Source organism: Anopheles nili, chromosome X, assembly GCF_943737925.1.
Source record: "Anopheles nili chromosome X, idAnoNiliSN_F5_01, whole genome shotgun sequence".
Classification (NCBI taxonomy): Eukaryota; Metazoa; Arthropoda; class Insecta; order Diptera; family Culicidae; genus Anopheles; species Anopheles nili.
In genome coordinates, this window is record NC_071293.1 from 7,409,501 (window position 1) to 7,432,509 (window position 23,009).

The window sequence follows — 23,009 nt, forward strand, 5'->3', positions numbered from 1 at the left end:
CATTATTATACGCCCGTCGGCGTGGCGGCTCATTTAGTGTCTCGCTCTGAGCCCTTGCCACCCTTGTCATGAAAAAAAAGGGTTCGCTGAGTGTGGGCACGTTAAGATCAAGGTCCCGCACGGTGAGTGTCGAGAGCTGACTGGCGCCAGGCGATTAAAACTCAGCGTTGCCTGATGGCTATTCAAATGAGCGGCTGCACAACTGCATAGGCTTCCTTGGGGTCGCTGGGTGGTAAGGGTGAGCGGGTGCGGGGTGATGGGAAGGGAAGGGCGGCGATCTAGTTCGCACTTAACGCGTGCGCGAGTGGCGCGTTCTGTTTTTTGTCCGTTATTGACGTTGAAATGTTATTTTTAAACCGAATTACCATAGCTTCCATCATTCCACCCCGGTAGGGGTTGCGAATACCCTTGCGAGATTTGTAAGGGTGGTTTTTTTTATTGATGAGGTGGTAAATTTGCACCCGCTCTTCAGTGTTGTGTTTTTATTTTGATTTTTGCGAGGAGCAGATTGCTTTTTTGAAGCAACTAATTGAAACAGCCCAAATCGAAGGCTTGGATTTTTCAACTGGTTAAGGTGAAATAAATAGTGTAAAAAATATGTAATGAATTCTACTTCTCCATAGTATAAGCTTTGTAATGAAACAATGTGTTGTAAACATTTCTTCAATAAAAGTTTCTTCCATCTTCAAATGATACTGTAATTGGCTATATAAAAAATATGCAACAAAAATGTATCAATTTGCTGTGTAATAACATATTATTTAACATATCAATAGTAAATCAATCGTTCTCTTAATTTATCTAGTATTTTGAATACTATTTATTAACGATGTTTCCGACTTAAAAACTTCTTCGGTAGCAATATTTCTCCAGTTGCATCTCTCATCTATGCGTCTCCAACAAACGCTCTTCGAATGCATAAGGATTACGCAAATAAAATTCTCTTCAATGCCTCTTTTCCGTCGTGACGTTCAATACCCCCTAATAAAAAATTGCACATAAATTGAGCCCCTAACGAACGCTAAAAACTCGTTCGATTCGACGCGTTTTAAAAATGTCACGAAGCCCATAAAAATTGCTCTAAAACGAACGTTAAAAACAACGCAACTGACAAACACGTATCGAGGAAATTGCGCTACGCAAACGTAAACAGCGTCCTCAGAGGGAGCTTTTAAAAGCGCTATAAACCGCTCCCCATAGCCATTCCGTACCTTCATCACCACCAACACTTGTAATGCATTTTATGCGCTTGGGGTGAATTTTGCAGCAATTGGACGGTGTGCACTGACTTGGATTTGGAGCATTTTCGGACCCAAATTAGCGTCAAACGCGTACGCGATTCCGGCCTTCCTAAGGGTTCACCTTCCAAACAAGGGTGCGCTCCCTCAGGGGGTTGCGTGCCACCCTTGAATCACCGTCTACGGGGGTTGTTTAAATTAGGACAACACCATGCTGCTTGCTGGACCATTCGAAGGGCGAGTGTTGGTGTCAAAATGGGCCATTCCGTGGGTCGTAGGGCATGCGGAGATATTAGGGAAATTGGCTGGCGCAGGGTATCCTTAAAATCGCGTCAACTCTCGAAAGAAAAACAAAAGTTTCAGAAATCCCCCAAACCTTCGGACGGACGGAAATTATCCCTGCGTCAGGCTCGCCATGACCTCGAGGTGTCGGTTTTTCGTGAAAAGTGTTCATTTGAAAGCGCCCAATTAAGGACACTTCGGGGGTGGTTTTGGGCCTGTTGTTTGGTGCCCCTAAAGCAAACGTTCATGTTTTTCCTTCACTCACCCCCAAACCGTGGTCGGAAAAACGGTGACCGGATGGAACCGTAGGATGTCCCCGGTCGAATCGGGGTCAACTGCAACCGAGCGCGCGGCGATGGGCCCGAAACGAATTGCTTCCGTTTTTCCGAACCCGCTTTTCCACCCCCCCCCCCCCCTCCATTCGCTACCCGCACCCGTGGAAGCATCCTTACGGCATAATGATGGCGTTCCACACCCAGTGGGTCAAGGGCTCCTTCATCATTCCACCCTCCTGAACCGAATGCCGGATCTCTTCGTCGTATGGAAAACCATTATCCACCCCCGGGGGAGGCGTTCGGGTGGTCATTTTCCTTGTAATTTTCTCTCACCCCCAAACGAGGAAAAAAAAGGGGTGGTTAGTTTGGGACCGGAACCAGGTCCGTTCTGTCTTTGCCCTGGTTTTCGTTCGCGTTTGTTTGCGCTTCAGACCTTCGCGAGCTTTCCGGCCCTTTCTAGAGGGTGGTTTTCATGATTTATACACGCACGGGGTTTCGACAAAAAAAAAGAGACGAATTTCAACCAACGTACGAGCGATGATTTATAGGGCCGTCCGGGGTTGTCCTCAAAATGGCGCACCATTCTTTGGGCTGCCCACTTCGAATGCTCACATCAGCGCCCGCGGCTAATGGATCGATTTATGTGGACGTTCTTTTAATTTTCGTTCCTGTTCCGGGACCTGGCCAGGCGACGTTTTAGGTTCGGGTTTTTTTTTCGCTCTCTCTCTCTCTCTCTCTCTCTCTGTATTCTGCGAATTGCCAATGCGCGTGGGCGCTTTTTTGAGCGTGGTGTTGTAGATTCATCGTTCTATCTTTTCCCTTTTTTTATTCGCCCGCAAATGTGACCGATTCGGCACGACGTTCCTGGCCGGGTCTGGTGGGTCGAAATTTGCAACTCATGCCACGGAGAAAAAAAACGCAAACAAAAAATTCAAACCCCGACAGCATCCATCCATGCGCAGGTGTAACGCTTGCCACGCGGTTAGCGTGTAAGCGCAATTTAATTACTAAAACCCGCGCGTCAGAAAAAGGAACGCGGCGTCTGGCGTGACGAAACGGGTTGATATCTTTTTCACGACACGATAATGCAACGCCGAAATGGTGGCACGACAAAAAAAAAACCATGACACACACAAACCACATACACGAGGCAAGCAAAAAAAAAAAGAATGCTATCCGTTTCTGTTCTGGCGCATAAATCTGCGCCCGAGCGAAATATGAAGAAACCCGCGCGCGAACAAACAAAAGTTAAAATGGAAAATACCACCCCGCGTGCAGAAAGGGAACGCGGCAAAATTCGAAAAACCCCGCGCTTAATGCGGTCGTGTGCCGAGGCGTTATTTTAATTTATGATAATCGCTCACAATTCCTCCCAACGCGCGCGTATTTATGGGGATTATCGCCGCGGACGGTCGCGTCCTGATGTAAACTGATCAAGGTCGTCTCCGGCCGCTGGTTGTGTTGTCGCGCGTGGGTGCCTGAAACGGGTTTTTCCCTCTCTCTCTCTCGAGCTGTCGAGCTCTTCGAATCAAGCCCAAAATAAAAAGCCTTAAAAAATCAAAATTTAAAAAACGAAACGAAAAAAAAAACAACCCACCCGGCAAAGGTGTGAAGATGTTACCGTTTCGGGAGGGTTTTTCTTATTCCATCTGCTGTCGTCGCAGCGTCGGAAGGCTACTTGAACGCTTGCTTGTGGTTCTTTTTTTCTTGCGTGCATTTTTTTTTCACTTTCAACCCTGCCCTGAAGGGGGTGAAGTTGATTTGAATAAATTAACGTCACGATCGATCGGCGCTTGGGAGCCAACAGGGCGGGTCAAACCACTCCGCTCGGCAATCCATCTGTCGGTGTTGGGTATTTTATTTATTTCGCAGATACACTGCCGCCGAACATCTGCAGCGGATGAGAAAAATAAAAAAACTCTAGCTCTTTAGCGCAGAGGTTTTATTCAACGACCGTTTCTATGATGAATTTGAATTTTTTATAGTTTTAGCGTCAATGTTTTTGACAGATAAAAAAATTTAAATCTTTATTTTATTTACATTTTTGCATGCAAGCAACCAATTTAACCTTTATCTGGTTTATATTATTCCTTTACAAAAAAAAAACATCTAATGTTACCGACACTAAAAACCGGCATCAGTTTGCATTCCAGAAAATAGGCGTGCCACAAATAAATTAATGATGAATATGTCATCTGAGCGTTAAAACATTCAAATAAACCACCCCACCAAGCGAGGGCGCGGCGTTTGCATGAATATGAAAATCAAATCATCTGTTTGGCGGTGATATTTGTTTCTCTAAGCTTCATTCTGCTTCCGAGCCGTCCGCGAACGCCCCAAGCCTCGGGATGAAAAAAAAAACCGCATGTTTGTGTGATTAATAAAAGCTAGAAAACTAGATCACACCCAAAACTCGCGGCACTCGCTGGGAGGCAAATTTCTTAGCGGACGCCACGCTTCAAATGGGGCGCTTTCGTAACCCAGTGCCCGGGGAGGGCCATTTTTCGGGGGACATTTAAGCACACGGGATTCGCTTTTAGACCGTTGCACCCAGACGGTGGTTATCGGTGGCCTGGAATCGCGATTTCGCAACGTCCGAAACCGAGGCAATTCGCAAACGTACGCGAAAGCGAGAGAGGTTTGAAAAAAATAAAACGAACGATCGAAGCGATTGGGGGAAACCTTCGAGGAATAAGGATAACACAACACGTCCGTTCGCTAAAAGGGACTGCCACAACCCACCCAGCAATAGGGAGAAAGGATTTATGATGCTGCAGCTTGTGTGTTGGGGGTTGTTTTTTTTTGCCTCCAACTCTTGCCCATTTTTTACAACACCCAAATTATACACCCTTACGGCGCATCCGCTCGCGCGTATTTGATCGGTGAATCGTGCCGGTTAGCCTGCGGTTTCTCCGTAGCCAACGCGAAAGGTACACGGTATGCAATTTATTACACCCTTGCTAAAGCGAACACCAATTCCAATGCCCGCTTGCCAAAGGGGGGTTCGTCGCTTACGCGCGCGCGAATAAGGTAGCGCACAAGTCTTTCGTGTCGGTTTGGCACCGATTTTATTTTTATTTATTTTTTTTTTGCTCTTTTCGTTGCTGCTATATTCCCCGAAAGCGCCACCGAGGCTTCGTGCTGGGTTTTGTGGGGTTGTGCGGTTTGTGCGGTACACGCGAGATAGGCGAATTTTTCGCAATCGCAACCCGGTCCCGGGGCGAATCGTTCGGGCTGATGATGACTGTTCGTTATTGAATCCGTTTTTTTGACATTTATTGCATAACCCGGAGCCGAGGGGGCCTAAACCCGGGACTGTTGGGCGGTGGTTCTCGCCCGGACTGCCCGGGATCTCCATCCCTTATTCGCTCGTGGAAAGCTTATTTTGGGGGCCACCAAAAAGATCGCCAGCGTTTGCGAGCCATGCATAAGGGAAAAAAAAGCAGCAAAACAACCCCCAAAATCATATAGGTGCGGGTTTCTGCAGCTGGGTAGAGCAATTAATTCTGTCTAATTCGACATTTCCTCCCGCAAACCGAGCGTGCCCTTGGGGGATATGCGTGTATGTGTGTGTGTTTGTCCTCCTTTCAACGGGCGTTTCGCTGAAGCTTTCCAACCGAAGCTTATTCCAAAACCCCTCCCCATTGGGTTTAAAATTTTGTGTTTTCGATCCGCATCATTTCGAACCCAACCCCGTCGTAAAGGTGTACGTACACGGGTCGGTTCTGCTGGCCGATTCGATACCATTTCTTCCTTCTCGTGGGCACAATTTTACAACCGAAATTTCACAGCGCTTCCCCATCGCCGGTGCAGCGAAGCACACAATAAATGGTGGGCCATAAAAATCGCCACCGCCTGCTCGGTGGCCTCGTAAAACGGCTCCTAATTCGTCTGCTGCTGGATGCTGCCACTCGTAGCGGGGTTGAAATTAAAGCACACGAAGTAAAACAGAAAACCTCCGAACAAACACACAAAAAAAGCGAGCCATAATCGAGCTCGTTACGTGTCACGTTCGGTTACGCGGCGTCCAGCATTTGGCTACATTTCTCGCTCGTCCTACGTACGTGCGGTACCCCAGCTGGTTGGGGAATGGAAATACGAGAGCAGCTTTTAAAAGGGTGGTCCTTTTTTTCTTCTTTTGTTTCATTTTGAAGAGGATGTGTTTCACGTTCCGTCCGGATCGTTTAACGCCAAATTAAAGCAACTCCGATAAGCAGCACGAATAAAAAGGGTTCGCCGCGGTTTTGTTTCCACCGCTTGAGGTCGGTTTTCGTTTGTGTCAAGCCATCTCGAAAGCTTCGTGATACGCCTGAAAGATAGGGGAGGCATTAATGCGCTTGTTCTTGCGGCTGATAACGGCTTGTAATGGGTAGCTGAGGCGCGCTTATTTGTGTGATAATCAAACGCGCTCAGCTCGATCGATCGCGATGTTTCCTGCGATCGTTTTACTGAGCGGAGGAGTGTTCGAAAAATTTGCTTAAAATGTATCTGTCCCTTGTTTTCGATCGTTCGTTTCAACTTTTAACGGTTTTTTCATCAAAAATCCTCCTACCAAATCGCTTCAAAAAACCCAAATTCGGTTGTGTGTTAAAATACGAGCGGAAAGATCTCTAAATTCAGAAAATAAAGCCGAGCCCCCTTCTCTAAAGTGGTCGGCTTTTACGGAACAATTTACATCCTACAAGCCTCTCTTCTCCCCCCCCCCCCATACCCCCTCCTGCCCACCACCCTCTATTTTCCCGCTCCACCCCAAAAAAGGACCGCAGCAGGCGCATTTCGGTGGTCTTGTGTAACGCTTCCCAACAGTGTTCGCGACCTTGCCCGAAATAGATGCAACCTTCGGGTGATTGGGCAGCCCTCACATCCTGCCCTCCCTTCCCTTCCCTCTTCTCTGCCCTTCCATCCCACTCCCCATCGAACGTGATTAACGATGCGAAGCAAAACCCTACCAATACCCTACCCCAAAAAGCATCCGCTTCATCACTCATGCGCGGATTAGGAAGCGCCCGCCAGCCGGTGAAAAAGGAAAGAAAAACCCAACCCCCCCCTCCCTTCACTGCGGGATGCAACCCCCAAGGCCTGGCAGGCGGCAGAAAAGGTCGCATCTTCGCTTATGCGCCGGTCCGTTTGCCCGGAACGGAACGATCACCATATGCATGCATCCTAATGAAGCGCCCCAAAACCCGGTGGTTCGCCTTATGTGCGTCGACAGCCCTTTTAACGCCTCCGGCTGGGCACAAGCGCTGGGTGGGGCGACGCACGCGAGTCGGCGTAATTCGCTCGAAATGGAAACGAAAACCGATTATTTTATTGCCAGCCCGGCCCTTACTCTCGTGGTAGCGCTTGTAGCTGTCTAGTTTCTGGTTTAATTTAAAGCGACACCACACACACACACACACGGGGAGGGGCTGCTGGGTCTCATGCTAATTCCGAAGGGCGCCTTTTTACACCTCCCGGGTTCGGTGACGCCTCGCACGCTGGGTCTTTAATTGGAAAGCGGTCAATCGGAATGGGCTGGTCGTGTGATAGCTGATCGCTTTATCAGCTGCTACGGGAGAAGGGTATCCCGCGGAGGGGTGGAGAGAGTCGAAGGGGGGGGGGTGAGGGAAATGGGAGACAAATTTCGAGACGGCCCTTTTTGTAAAGGTAAACATTCGTTTATTTTGAGCGACGGCGTGCGGTTGGATGGGATTTGAATATTCATTCGGGGGTTGAGTTTGTTGCGCATTTGCTTCGTGGCTTGGGCGCGATGGGAGGCTGTTTTGACTATTTTATGAAAATATTATCATTGGCTTCTATTTTTTTTCTCTTCAACAAACCGATTAGGTTGGGCGTGAAATGGTCGGTATGAGAAGTTCAACAACAAACTCAATCAAAGAGCGCCAATAATAAAATAACATATTTTGCATCATATCACTGATTTGAAGCATCAGGTTGTAGCATATATGTATAATATGTATTTGTATGTATGCTGCCGAATATTTACATTCTATACATATGGTATTTACAAGCCCAGGATATTACTGTTGAACGAAATATTTTTTAAAGGTACAATTTATGTTTTATCTAGGGTGAATTATAACTATTGGAAAATATTCTGTATATGAAAATAAAACCAGAAAAACCCTGATATAATAAAAATAAGAAAATAAGCTGATAATAATAAAGTTAAGAGGAATAATAAAATATATTTCAACTTAAGTGAAAACATATTTACATAATTCTAAAAAACAAACATTCATAAAACCCTAAAACAAGGGTCAATGTCTTACATATCAGTGATTTAATAAATATTTTTTCTCGTTTAAATTTTGAAAATGTTTTGTTTCAAGTTGTTTTGACTATATCAACTATTTCTGTTTGTTTAATAATGGATTCATTCTCATTGTTTTGAAAATATACAGTTTTTAATCATTACTTAATAACTCTTGTTTTCAATCATTACTTTATATACTATATTGGATCTTTTTTTCTAAATTAAATTTAAATATCCTTTACCATATATTTAAACATAAAATACTCTGAAAATCAACACTAATAATACTTTTTTGTGTGCAAAATGCGCAAAATCATTAGATTGACGGATCGATCGATCTTTGGAGCTCCAGCTGCTCAACAATCCGTTACATTGCTAAACATCATTGAAAACGTTATGCAAAATTCCCCCCAAGTCGTCAAACGAAGTCCACGAAGTCTTCTTTTCGCTCACCACCGCATTATTTTTCGCGCATGCACACTCCAAAGCGAAAACAAGCTGCATGTGAGCGTCTCGCGGCACAACCATCGATCATAAACTCTAAGCAGCCCCCGATCGAAGGCTTTAAAAAAACCCTCAGCTCCCGTGGGGTGGAGCAATAAATTTCAACCCCCATTCCGAGGGTGCGACTCCTCCCGGTGTGAGCAACTGCAATTGTACCGCATGCGAGCGTGAGCTTGCAACAAATCGGCAAACGGCGTTGATAACGACTTGGTGTTGCGAAAGCTCAATCGTTTGCATCATCTCACACGCGCATTAATCATGCCATTTCGAGGCGGCTTTTAATTAAGAAGTGTCAGAGCACGCGCTACCCATCAAGGACGCTACTTTTTGTGTCCTTTTTCTTTTTTTTTGGCTGCGATCCCTCCGCATTCGACTCGCTCGAGAGGGAAGCCGTCAAAGTGACGTTTTGTGGGCAACTTTTTTTTAGGGTTGATCAATTAAAGGCCAATATTATTCTACCCCTTCCGGAAGGTCCTTCCGCCCTATCGGGAGGCTATATCTCGGATCAGCGGATTAACGCAAACGCACTGCTCGAATTCACGCAACGCTTGCGCAACGCTTGACATTTGTGGTCGACCGTTCGGGGGCACTTTTTGAGCCCAAAACGAAGGCATCTCACACCCTCGGGCGATTTCAAACCAAAACCACCCCGCGAACGCTTTCCCTTTCGCGGCCACATAAAACCATCATCTCTTATGTGGGCCTGCTGACGTCACCGGTGACATTGCTTTACATTGCGAGTCTCCGGCTCTCGTTAGGGCACATTGTTAACCCCCCACGGGTTCGGTTTAGGGGTTGGATTTTTTTTTTATTTTGAAATACTGTTTGCACCCTTCATACGCCACCGTGTGTGTGGGTTTTTGCTTCCGCTAGCGATCATTTATCATTCCGCAGCCTTCGTTAATTACCGAGCCGGCATTGAAGGGTGCGATCGCTTATTCACAATCGGTGTTGCTTGGTGGTTTATAAAAAGAAAAAAGTCCGAGGCGTAAAGAAAAGGATGCTCCCGAGCATTACTTCATCACCCAATTATCCGCGTTCCGCCGTTCGAAGCGAGACCAACCCACGGGAGCGAACTTATTCAGGCCGGGCATTAGCCTCCCCGAAAGCGGGTGTGTTACGGTTCTCGGCACCTTCACACCGTACTAAACCTTTCGCACCTTTCACCGCGCCCTTACGTAACGTTTCTCTGTCTGTGGAAAACGGGAGAACTGTGGAGGGCGTTATCGGGGTTGGGAAAAAAATGAGGTCTAGGAGCGTTTGTGAATTTGTTGCTGCGATCGCAGGATGTTGTGCCAATGTCTGTGCTTTTGTTTCGCTGTGAGGAATTGGTGAGCTGAATATAGGGTCGGAATTGTGGCAAAGCTGAGAAGGAACTATACATTATTCGATCAGTCTAATCAATCATTTAACAGTTCGATAGAATGGTTGTTTGTTACGCAGAGAGGTTTAATAGATTGAGAAATCCATTTTTTAACTGTTAGATTAATTAAAAACAGCATTTTCTACACATTTATGAACCAACAATTTGTTACCGGTTGCTTTTAAATTCTTCATTACGCATCAGCTCCGTTGCAATAAAAATAAAATAAAAATCCGTTCGTTCACCTTTTTCGATAGGTATTGAAAAAGACCGAGAAAGGGAGAGAATAAATCGGATTTGCGAATAACGTTGAATTGCCGTTTAGCAGTGTTTAAATTCCACAGCCCTTCGCAATAGCGCATTAAGATAACTTTCCATAATCACAACAATTACGGGCAGCAGGTTCGGCGTGAGTAACATAAATTTGTGAAAGAAACAAAAAGAAAAAGCACCAATCGCGCCCCATTCCGCGAGAACCTTTTATTCGAGCCGCTCGGGGAGCAAAAGAAGCAACATGAGAAGAACCCAAGCCAACCGCCACAGGGATTCCGGAACGCCTGCAAAATGATAAGACAGCACGAGCCCTCGAGATGAGGCATGGTAAATTCGTAATTCGAAATTATCACCCCCAGCGGCCTCGAGAGCGGGCGGGGTTTTGTGCTTCTCGCGGTGTTCGTGGATTTAGTGCTGCGGCCTCAACCGTTATTAGGAGCAATTTTCGTTTTCTTTTCATGTTTTTTGTTTGCCTCATTTTCTGCCCACAGGCCCACCGAAAGGGCTTTGGCGATATGCCGACCAAATCTCGCGCCGCGCTATCGTATGCATTGATTAGAAAATTATCCTCACTTGGGTGCCTGAATGTGTGTGTGTGATTGAGGTTTTTTTTTCTCTCTCTATTGCAAATCCCACACACCTCACAGGGTGATTTTGTGGATTTCCCGTGTGGTGAAACAAAACCGTGATTAGACGATCAGGAGCATCGTGCAGCGCTCCTGGGGAGTAGATTTTGCCCCTGTAGCAACCGCAGGAGCCTAAACCAAACGATCAAAGGGTTTAAAGACGCTCGAACGATCACGCGAAGCTGAAACCCGGCCCAATAAAGGCTTATTAAAATCGAGCTACCCGTTTGAAAGGCACAGCGGCGCACGAGAAGGCTCGCGAACGCACGAACGGGAAGACAATTATACGCCGGCATGTGGGCACCGCTTTTTCCCAACCCCCGCAAAAGCTCAACAGCTCGCGCGTGGCTTATCGCGTTCGATCAACTGCAACCGGAACCGGGGCGGTATGTAAATGATGAATTATGGATGGCATTCCGGCGAAGGCCGGCGGAGGATTTTCCCGCGGTGGCGCAAGGGGTAATTATGTGACTGATAATTTTTTCCCGTCCCATCAAGGACACGCGCACGATGGTGAAGGACCCACCGATCCATCGGGCCATCGTCCTGCGCGCGATCGGTTTCGCTTATGAATATGGAAGTGGCCGTTTGCAGATGCGAATCGCGCATCGTCACCACAACGCGCCACATTGTTGCTTTACGGGCAGGGGGTGGGAGAGGAGGGGCAGGAGGGTGGAAGGAGGATGGGCAAGGTTGGTGGCGGGGCGTATCAATCGATCAATTTGGCAAACAAGCCGCGATGGCGTGGAGAAAAATGGCAAATCGCAAAATTAATGCAACCCCTTCACAGAGCTAAGAGCCCTGGGGTGCTGCAGCGAAAAAGGCGGGTGAAGCGTTGAGGGGGGGAAGGCGAAGGAGAATGGCAAGCGAAAAGGACATTCGCCCATTCAATGCAGATGAGCCGCGTGCAATTGTTTCGCCCCGATATCGGTGCCCATCGATCGAAGGGCGCAAGGGCTCGAGCAGCATAATGCAGCATTATTATCATAACAAACGGGTGGATCTTTGGGGGTGAGATAGGGGTGGTTGGGGGGAGGGGGTGTTTTACCAGGAGTCCATGTAAAGGGTGGTTTTCTTTCTTTATCCTCTTCCTGTGTCCTTTAGCCTCCCTTTGCTGACAAATTGGGCTTGTGAGAGCTAGGGTGGGTTTTTCCTCATTTTTCTTATCTGAGCTGATTTATTTCATCCTGTCGTGGGTTCTGCTGGAGAGAGAGGGGGGGGCTTAAGAGGATGTTCCTCTCACCCCCTCCCACTCCCCTCGAGCCATCTACTGTCTTCTCCTTTACTTGCCGGACGACAGCACGCCACCGAGTACGCCCGCGCCAATCAACCCCGTGCGAGCTCCGGTTCCGAGGGAATGCCTTGGAGCTTCCGCCTTCTTCGATGAGGATTTAACCGTGTTGTAGCGATTCTTGTTTGGTAAAGCGAGTGTCAGCAAGGAACTGCATACTAGTAGCAGCATTACCACCATACACCCGTGAGCTGGTTTGGAGAGGACATGTTTGAGAAGCGATAAGAACGGAAGGTCACTGGAAGGTCACACACGCTCACCTGTGAGGAGTCGCATTGTTGCTGAAGGGTTGTTGTCGCCTGGGAGGGCCAATGGGAAGGGTTTTTATACTTCAGTTCGGCTACCCTTGTTTGGCCAGTTGAAGTTCGTTAATGTTGGAAAGGGTTGGTTTTAATGTTTGCCCTGCTGTCAGTTTGTTTTGTTTGCACATGACTAATGACGATCGCTTGCTGGAAAGTGTATTGAATGAGAGCTGATCAATCAAGTTCAATGTTGCTAATAAAACAAACGGTCTTAATTGATATTACTACGTATTTCTTGTACTCTGGTTTCCTTAGACCATATATCTCATTGATTTGAGTTTCGGAAATTTGCAAATAAATTGTTCTATATTTGGGAGTCGATGGGTAATTTATATACTAGTGACAAGATCTATTCATGATCTAATATTATCAATCGTCAGAGTGTATCTCTCTTCCCTTTTGGCTACAAAACTCTATATATATTAATATTATGCAAGGTATGATATATGATAATCTAATCTAATTGTTTGGTTTTACTACATTTTATATAAATCGTTTTATAGAATTTAAATCACCGTTCAAGTTTGCTACAATCGAAACTGAACATGAAAAAGTATTTTTTCCTTAATACAGTAGTAGGACAACTACAGCAGTAGTTAAATAGCCATTTTATTTCAGAATATTTTACTAAATTTGATTTTTAAATTTGAATGTAAATTATTTTTAAACAACAACGTTATGGTTGATGCTTTCAGAGTTATAAAAAAAGTTGATTTTATTTAAATGTGCTCTGCCTTTACCATTATGCATATTAATAAAACCGCATGAGCATTGTATTCATTTCACAGCACTTTTCGATGGGCGTGACTTGTCCACCCACATAGTTTTTTTTTTCAAAATCCCTTCACAGCTTTCTCGTGACGCAGTTGAACATTCCGTAGCAAATTACTCAATCCAAGCGTCACGACACCCTAGAGAGGAGCGAAATTCGAGCGGTAGTGATGAATTTATCACTTTCACTAATCGCCCTAGCCCTTCACGATGGTGCACCCCATCTGCAGTCGGCTTTTCCCATGTCGGGTGCTTATTTTACGCACCCCCCAAAAAAAAAAAACACGACCACACCTCACGAACCGTTCCCGTGCCAGCAACATGAAGTGTCATAATTATCACATTTTGGGCAGGGCGACTTATTTTTCTTTGTCCTTTCTATGTGGTCCTCACGGTTCAACCTTGGGTTCTCGCTTGTATTGCACGCGAGTTTGGTGTTTGTGTGGGCGCCAAAGCCTTCACCTACCCCATCGAAAACCAACCCTCAAGCCTCGCAATCCCTTAAGCCCGAACGGGCAAAACGGGCGTTTGGAGTTTCAATTTCCAGGGCACTTTTTAAAGTGTTTGCTGGTTCTAACAGAGAGAGTAAAGAGACGAACCATCGAGTAATTGATCTACAAACACACACACACATACTCAGGGGGTGCAAAATTGCACCCCCTTCGCAAAGCCACCCCTACGCGATCCCGTTTTTCCCACCCAACGGGTGGGATGTGTTCGATTTCGTGGCGCCATCGCGTGAAAACCCACCGGCGCAAAACCTTCAGACGGGATTATGGCGCTCAGAAAAAACCAATCGTTGATATTATTAATTCAATCGGTGCGATCGCAAGATGACAAGCCACAAAGACACGATCGAGCTTAAAAAGGGACCCTGAACGTGCAGAAAAACCTGCGCCGCGTGAGTGGGTGGAAAAGCGCCTCGTATTGCGTCACGCAGAAGCCATTTTTAATGGGGTTTTTTTTTCGTATGTTCGCTCTTTTTTTTTATTTCCCATTCTTTCGGTGTTCTCTCCCCGCTGGTGTCCACCTACCTCTCTTCCCACCCCAGAAGGAGTGGCTTTTTTTTGGCTCCATTTTTTTCTTTCACCTTCGATCGGAACATCGATCAAATCCCGTGGTCACAGCCGGAAATTGGCTTGTGTGGCCCGCCGCGAAAGGGATTCGAGTCGCCCTCGGTCGAGTGGGGATTTTGTTTACTTAATGTGTGGTGTGCGTGCGATTTTCTTTTCCACCTCTCTCCCTCTCTCTCTCTCTCGCTTTCGATCGATCGATTCCGGGGGTTTTAATTCACCAAAGTCGATGTCCTCGAGCCGGGATTCGTGCGGCCTCGACAGTTGAACGGCCTTCCCTTGCGATGTGAGGCCGGTTTCGTTGCTATTTTGCTTTGATTTCGTTTTAGCCTAGCGCTCAGTGAAGCCAAGTAACGACGACAAGAAGAAAAAAAGCCCCCCCAACCACCAGCTGTAGTAAAAATCGCCGCGCGCAACTCCCCCCAGGGCGATTGAAAATCCTCCGTGGCGAATTGGACGTCGGCGAATTCGCGCCGTCGCTACCGGGGGAGGGCAAATAAAGCCACCTTAGGAAGGGATCATGAAGTGCGGCTAAATTGTGGAAGAATGGCGATAGAACAAAAAATCAGCCTCCCTCTCTTCCTAAGCGCGCCTAATCTGGAACCCCTCCCGGGAGGCGAGACTTGTTTGATAGAACACGGTGCGGGCAGGTTGTAAAAATGCCAAACCTGCGACCGCTCAAACAGGTTCTGGGTACGGGTACTTTCTAATTAAAAAAAAAAAAGTGAAATAAAAAACGACCACGAGCAAGAATGCCGACACGATGGAGCTAAAACGGAAGGTGAACGCTGCCCTGAAGAAGGGTTGGCGTCGCGGTGAGCGTGACTTACGTGCGCGGGCGTTGAGCTCATAATTTGTCATTCAACCCCCGGTTCAAGTGGCCGCTGTTTGGACGCTTTTATTGCAGCGAGAAAATAAAACCGGCAGAATACAAACAAAACGACAAGAAGCATAAGAACAGCTCGCTGCGGAATCGATCGCCGCGGCGTAGAATGGTGGGTTTGGCGTGGCTGAACTTAGATAAGGACGATAAACCAGCTGGAATGCTGTCAACGGTGGTCAACTGCTGGAAGAAAAGAGAAACAAGAAGCAAACAAACAGCAAACGAAACCTGCGCCACTCTCCAGACTCGAGGTAGAGCCGTGTGTTTTTTCTCAACATTTAAGGAGGGCTTGGGCGTATTTTACGAATTTAAACGAATCTGACCGGGGACACATTTTACCGGGATTAAATCCGCTTTGCAGGGTGCGAAGGGAGTGGCAAAAGTGGCAAAATGATGCCGTCCAAAACCTTCCATTCGAACCCTGCAACGGCACGCTGGCGTTTGTCACAACTCGCCGAAACGAAAGACTTCAACACGCAAGCGACGAACCTGCCCCCGGGGGTTGACAAATAAGGTCGGTGTTTTGTTTCGGCTGGTGGAATTGTTCCTATCTGGCCCTTCGAATCTTACACGAGCGTTTGGGTAGCCCCATTGGCAGCACATCGGCATTCGGTTGGCACAACGATGAGCTTTACTGCGCGTCTGCATTTATTCACCGCACGTGCATTTCGCCGAACACGAGCCGTTTGTTTTCTCCCATGCAGGAGGACGTTGTTTGATGTTCCAAATTCCTTGTGCTGCGGATTGCGTGATCTACACTCGCATGGGATGGAACGTTTCAAACCGATAATCTACCGTCGGTGAGGATTGAATTTAAAGAGATGTTGCATCATCGTTATGCCGTTAGTTGGAGTTGTGTTGCTGCCTAAAGCCATCAAGTGTAACAATGCACCAATGAAGCACATATGTGGTACAATGTACATTTTTGTAACAAGTAAATAATCTTGTGCTCTTGAAAAATTTCCATCTAGAAAGCATTGAATGTTGCTCAACCAAAATGATCCATATTTTATAAGCCACAAAACATGATAAATCGTACAGGTTTATTAAGCTTTAATCATTGGAAATTGAACACATTTACATGTGCCATGTGTAACCGCATCAAATAAGTTCTAATAAGTAGGTTTTATACACCAGTGCAAAAATAGAAAATATCAGTTTCATTTTCCAGACAAATTCATTCAAAAAGTACCTAAAAATAGTGGTACTTTATTTGTACTTTTATAATAAATATTTCAACCTAAGCTGTCTTTTGTAACTTCAAAATAAACAGGATGAACAGGGCTATTTCAAGCTGCATTCCAATTGCAATTCAATTTGTTTCACTCTCAAAGCACGCGATTGAAACAAACTTAAATCTGAAACCAAACAAACCGCGCTTCGTTTTCGCTTCCAAACGCAACAATTCCATCGACCCCACGCATCAATAAATCAACGCCAGCAACCTCACAGCATCCCCCCTTTTTAGCCAGCAGGACATCCCGGCAGCTCGTTCCGCTACCGTTTTCCGAGCTTTGCGTTTGCGTTTTCCCAGTGCAGCCACGGGAGCTTTTCCGGGCGCACAACCAGAACGAGGCTCGACCATAGCGCACGGTCGCGTTCCCAGCGTCCAGACCACCAAATCAAAGCCCCCGGAGGTGGGCAGCTATGCAAATGGGCGAATGGGGCAGCAAAACAAATCGGCAGAAAATAAAAACACCAAACTCAAGGCCCCCAACCACTCAATGGCCGGCGACTGGAGCGAAGATGGTCTTCCAATTAATTTAATGAACCACTGGATCGATCGGTTTCGTCCGCTCGCTGGGTGGGTGAAATGAAGGGAAGAAGGGAAGAAGGGAAGAAGGGGTGAAGAAAGGGTATGGCGTGTGGAAAGGGGGTTGTTGGCTACCGAATAACGGGAAACGCTAATTCCTTGCGCGGCCTAGCATCGGTTTCGGAGACAATCGCCGTTGCTGGTGGGGTGCGCGCAAAACATAAATAAAATGCCACCCCACCACCAGAGGGGGTGGAAGAAGGGTGTGCAGAGAGAAAGGGGAGAGAGAGAGAGCAGCAGTTGAGCAGGAAAAAGGCACGAAAATGATAGACGATGAAGGCCCGGTCCACGGTCGCGGCAGGATGGTTTTCCTTTCCGGCTAACCGAGCTGAGTAAATAGTGCGGCTACCGGGTGGGGGAGAGAGAGAGAGAAGGTGGAGGTTGTATGGGGCTTATGGGGGGGGGGGGGAAAGGAAACATATGATTAATTAAATTCCATCACGTTTCCGTGGGTCTCTTCGCGAATGCTGAGTTCACGGAGATGCGGCCGTGCTGATTTGCGATTCTAATCGCAATTTCCCGACCTCTGTCTCTAGCGTTCCTCGTGTCCTTCGTGCCCACTGCCCTCTGTGGGGGGGGGGGGGGGAGAGGAGGAGAGGAGGAGCAGGGCTGGAGTTTTCCCGAGCTACCCCAACCGGATTATGATGACCCCGGGGAGATAATTCGGCGGGATAATGCGCCAAGCCGCGAGGGCCCAAACGAATGGGGTGGAGGTTTTTCTTAAGATATGGTTTGGGGTTGGAGGCGGGTGGGGGTATGGAGGGTAAATTGGCACCCCCCTTGCTGCTGCACGCACTTCCGCAGGCCTTTTCGCGGATAATTATGGTCCTGTAGGACTGCGGTGGTGCTGAAAGTAGAAGCGATAGCGAGTTCACTATCACGGCTGAGAGGACCTTCGAGGGACACGCGTGGTGACGTTGGGAGGATGACCACCGGAGGGGGAAACAAGGACGAATGAGGTGGGGGGTTAGGGATAAATAATTGGAATCCGGTTTGGCAGTCAAGCGACGAACCTCGCGGAGAAGGTTGTTGCAATTTTGTGAGCCTTTTAGCGGCAAAGTGCGTGCGAAAAAATATTGCTTTTTTTGTGAACGATGAAGAAATGTTATTAAAATTGAGTCCTTTATAATTTAATCCAATTTTTAACGTATTTAACACACTGGTTAACATGCTACTTGGTAACATGTAACAAATTAACACATGTTAACATTTTAGTGACTTTAAACAAATTTAGCGTCAAGATCGAATTATCGATCGATCAAGATAGATATTTGTGAAAGTATAAAATTATGTTGTTTATTATATTTATAAAACACAAACAATCAGGAATTCAAAATATAGATTAGCCGTTCCGTTGTAGATACAAAAAATAAAGAATATGCATTAAATTGGATGTTTTTTGCTGTTTTATAATATTTTTGTGATGTTGTTTTTGATTTTTTTCAATAAAACTCCACACTTTGTTCGATTTATACTTCTTTATGCTGTGAATAATTTTCGACTAAAATTTTTTATTTGTACTGATATAAAATTAGGAAACATTTTATTAATTCGCTTGCGTAAGTCGTAAATTAAAGCAGCATTATTTAAAATTCGATCGCTTTAACAATGTCGCTTTTAAAACGATTTATAGTTTCGTTTATTCAGCGCTTTAAAGACAAATTTGAATGGCTACGCCTTGGAACCGAAATACTTACCCAAAGCAATGGTTTAAAATTTCCAAAATACCCCCGTACTTAATGTGCCCCCAAAAAACCCGCTACCAATACTCCCCATTACATGATGAAATGGCTCAATCACTCCCGAATCATTCCCGTGCCCATTCTAAACAAACAACTTAGCAGCAATGAGTGGAAAATTGCTCCCAAAAACTCACCAAAAACCCGGGGGCTGCTCGAGCGCTCGAACCTCCCAATCATCGACCGACCGATCGCGATCATGTCGTAGGGGTGTGCTTTTAAAGGGGTAGCAACCCACCCCCGAGGGGCAGAAAAGAACAATAGCTCGTTAGGGCGCCAGGCTCGGCTCAATCATTATTGCATCATAATTAAATTGTGCTATCTGCGGGCTTCTCCAGCCGAGCCGCTCCGGTGGCGTTGGGAGTCGATCCGATTTTTGCCCAACCAACCCCTCCAACCTACCCCCAGGCCGCACTCTGGGAGGGGGAGGGCGTAATAATGTACCGGCGGTGTGTTTTTTTTATTCTTTTTCCTTTTTTTTTGTGTACCAATGTGTGTGTGTGTGTGTGTGTGTGTGCTTTCACAATCACGTCGGGACGAAGCGCGAGCGTATTCTATCTGATTACCCACCACCACCACCACCACCACCACCCTCGGGAACCATTTTCATCCCCCTCAACAACCGTCGCTTTATCGCGAAGTTCCCCGCGATCCTGATTGACCACGATTAGAGCGCCGTTGAGGTCAAAAGAGGGGATGAGGGGAGGGGGGGATTACTGCCGTCACGGATAAATCGGTCAAGCTCGAATGGGAATACACTCCTCCCACCACCACCCCACCCCCCCACCCCGTCATCAGTTCAACTCCCCTTCGAAAGACCACGGGATGAGCAGAAATCGTGACGTGATTTTTGCCCTCAGGGTTGCCCCTTCGGGAGCTTTCATGGTTTTTTTTTTGTTCGTCTTTCAATTCCAAGAGCACCCCCTACCGAGGTCAATGGCCGGGGGTTGGGGTTGGTTAGCTCACCGCAAAGCGCGTTCCTCAAAACGAGCATGACAGCTGTTAAAGAAAAACCCAAAAAAACGCAACGACGAGTCACAACAAAATCACGTGACATATCGGGAAATCGACGTCTCAGAATCGAACGAATGATCCTCGAGTGTGTGGTGCGTTGGAGCTTTGGGTAGTTGTGCCTAAAATGCTCCATTAGCGATCAAAACCAACCCTATCGAAGGGAGAAAAAAGCCCTCAAGAAGTGTTTCTGCAGTTTCCCGAGAGTCTCCGGTCGTTGGATTGGCCACAGTTACTTAGCCCCAGCCGGCCGATATGTCAACCATCGGTGTACGTGTGAGTCACCCGGGGCCCTTTTCCCACAACCCTTGCATGGTTTCCAGTCACCCTGCCGACGTTCCAAACGTTCTCCCCATCACGTGCCCTTTTGCTCTCGAATGGCTCTAACGCGGCCTGAGAACAGAACAGGCACCACCCGGGACGTATTGACATTCCATCGGAGGTCAGTCAATTCCCAGCCCCCTCTCTCCACCCTTCTACCCTCTACCACCCCCCCCCTCGAGGGTCCAACAACGAAGGCCGATGCCTGATAAAAGGGGCCCCGAACGTTACCGGTTCGAAGAGCCACGGGTCCGATCCGCTCGGTCCGATAACGTCCATCCCGGGTGTGGGAGGGTGGAAAATGGGAGAAAGGAGTGAAGGGGGGTTGCTCCCACTAACGGTACTGTGGCCCAAGTGCACGACACTGTGGCTTGCGGGCTTTTTTTTAATGGTTTGATGGCAAAAAAAGGGCACCCCATCGTTCGGATCGGCTGCTGGAATGTATCGATTTTTGACGCACCGACTCGCGTTACGGTTGACGGAGGAAGTGATCGGTAAAGAGGGGGAGAGGGAGGGGTGGAAAAAAGGGTGGCGAGGGGTTGCTTCTTTTCTCCCCGTGCGCTACAGGTTGTGGAAAATGCGCACGGGGGGGTGTATTTACGATAGAACCATCGAAAGCCCCGAAAGATGGGCTTAAAACAAAGCGACACCAAAACAGCTGCGGTTCATTACGAAGCGAGCTGAATCGCCAAGCCTACCGGAAGCTAGAAACAGGACGTGAACCTCAAGGTTAATGGGTTAGCCGGTATGACCCGGGCACGGTTTGACCTCATTTCCTGTTGATCCTGAGCCGACCCTGCAGGTGTTTTGCGTGCAGCAGTTGGCGCGTTCGCATGCATCAAAAACCGCAACACGCGTGCATCCTGCCGTGGAAGGGTGAACGGCGCAAAAAGGCAACTCATTAAGATAATAATTTAGATTAGCTCGCTGTGGTGGAGTTGTTGCACGCTATGGCGCGGATAAAAATGGCACCTCGTTTTGCCTATTTAAAGGACGATCCGGGCAGGTGGTTGGCGCGAATCGATGGCACTGCTAAAATCGGGCTGAGTTTGTGGGGATTACGGCACGATTTGTTTTAACGACGCATTGCCAACATGAATGTATTTAATGAATAAAAATTGTTTATCTACAGAATGTGTTTTTTTTAGGTAAAATCTAATTTTTAATTTTATGTTCTCAATTGATACTTTTTCTGAACGTTTCTGAATGAGAAATGGCTTTACCTTTAAATCTCTCAAAAAATAACTGCTTCACGTTAACAAAATCATAGTTTAAATATTATTGAAGACTATAAATGCAACATCATGCTTCAAAAGCAAAAAACAATGTACTTTATTCTTGCTATGAAAGCGGTTGATAAGATTGTTTGATAATTTTACATTTTTATAGCATTTTGAATTTAATTTGAAAAAAAAGATAGTTTCAAATTTTAAAAGCTTTTTCAGCGCATTGTATTTTCAGTGAAATCGTAACCAAATAGTTTACGTTCCTTCTGCTGTATTTTCTCGCATATTTAGAAAATCTTAATGCTATTTTTTTGTTTGCAAATTATTTAAAAAAAATGTTGATTCGCTACAAGAGCTACTTTAGCTACCTAGAAATAAAACGAACACGTTGCATGCCAGCACGATTTGCCTCCCGGCAGGACAAAGCCACCCGTCCACCCTCCGCCCCCTCTCCACCATACCACACCCCCCCCGCTCCCTCCCCCGCACCCCTTGCATCGTTAGAACCCCGGAAAGCCACCGACCGTGAAGGCGTTCGCTCATTAGCGAGCGCCAGCGGCTTAAGCCTTTTGACACTATTAGCAGCAGGCCACCGCAGGCATCCCGGGGACTCATATTCGCGGCCCTTTTTTTGCAGCCCTGTGTGCAGCCCGGCACGCCACGAACGGGAGCGCGAAAAACTGGTTACACTCGCCCTGCGAAAACCGCGCCACCGAGCGAAGGCGATAATTCTAACACCTTCGTCGGCGCCACTCTAGCGGGCGGAAGGGTGCTGAAGGCCGGGGGGAGCGGGTGGTGCAGGGTGGACACCGGTTTCTGGTGGCACAGCTGGCCAGCCCAGCTGCAACCGTGTCCCCCGGGTAAACCTCGCACGAACGAATCTCGGGATGTTGCTGTTTTGTGTTAACGTTGCAAATTGAGAAAAAAAATTGGAATCAACCCCCTGGGGTGGGTGGTAAGGGGGGGGGGGTGGAAGGCAGGACGAATGTGCACCCGAAAGGGAGCGGGCATGCTCTCGCCCTTTGCCCTCGCGCACTACCATTGCACGTTGCGATATTTCATTTGCCTTCATTTTCCCATGCACGGTAGGTGTTCGTGCGCGGCTCTGGAGCCTTCCGAAGCCTTCGAATACGCCCGGTTTTGGTTTGGTCTGGGTTGTGATTTTGCGCCAGATTAGATAAGCAAAAAAAAAATAAATAAAGCGACCCAGCGGGACAGGGTAGAGGGCGATTTTATTTATTTCCCTCCAGCCGTGGGCTGAACGAACGCAGGAATCAAGCCCCTTTGGCACTCGCTATTTGCTCTTTGTTGGGATTTATTAGCCCTTTTCAGTGGTAGATCTGGTCCTCGAATCAAGCCTTTAGGAAGCCAGCATGCTTTAAGAAAGCAAGTCACTGCAATGCATTAAATAGGGGGCATTTTTAAGTGTGCGTTTTTCTGCTAAATTTCTATTTAAAAACCCACCTCAATCCAATCGAAACCCAGTCCCGTGACTTGCTTTGGCCACCTCAATTTTCCTGATCCCTGTCCCCAACTCGCAGCACGCACACACGACGTAGGAAGTGCGCAAAAATAATGACACAAAGCAGCGAATAAAAACCGCAGCAAAATAAAGCACTCCGCACTGGGGGGTTTTTTCCCAGGAACCTCGCGCCGGTAATTGATAGGAAATCGAACCTGCCGCGCGAGCAGATGCGGCAGATTCTCTCCGGGCAAGAAGAAGGCAAAACGAGGGACCGTAAAATATAGAAAATAATATGCT

General features: G+C 47.1%; 1 protein-coding gene across 1 annotated transcript; it reads right to left on the reverse strand.

The window, feature by feature from the left end:
- Positions 1 to 12,017: 12,017 nt before the first annotated feature.
- On the reverse strand, positions 12,018 to 12,384 carry LOC128729139 (uncharacterized). The gene is made up of 2 exons (XM_053822791.1): positions 12,369 to 12,384; positions 12,018 to 12,299 (listed from the first exon to the last, which is right to left on the reverse strand). Exons 1-2 carry the CDS (start codon positions 12,382 to 12,384, stop codon positions 12,100 to 12,102), a joined length of 216 nt encoding a protein of 71 aa, XP_053678766.1. The 3' UTR covers positions 12,018 to 12,099.
- Positions 12,385 to 23,009: the final 10,625 nt, after the last annotated feature.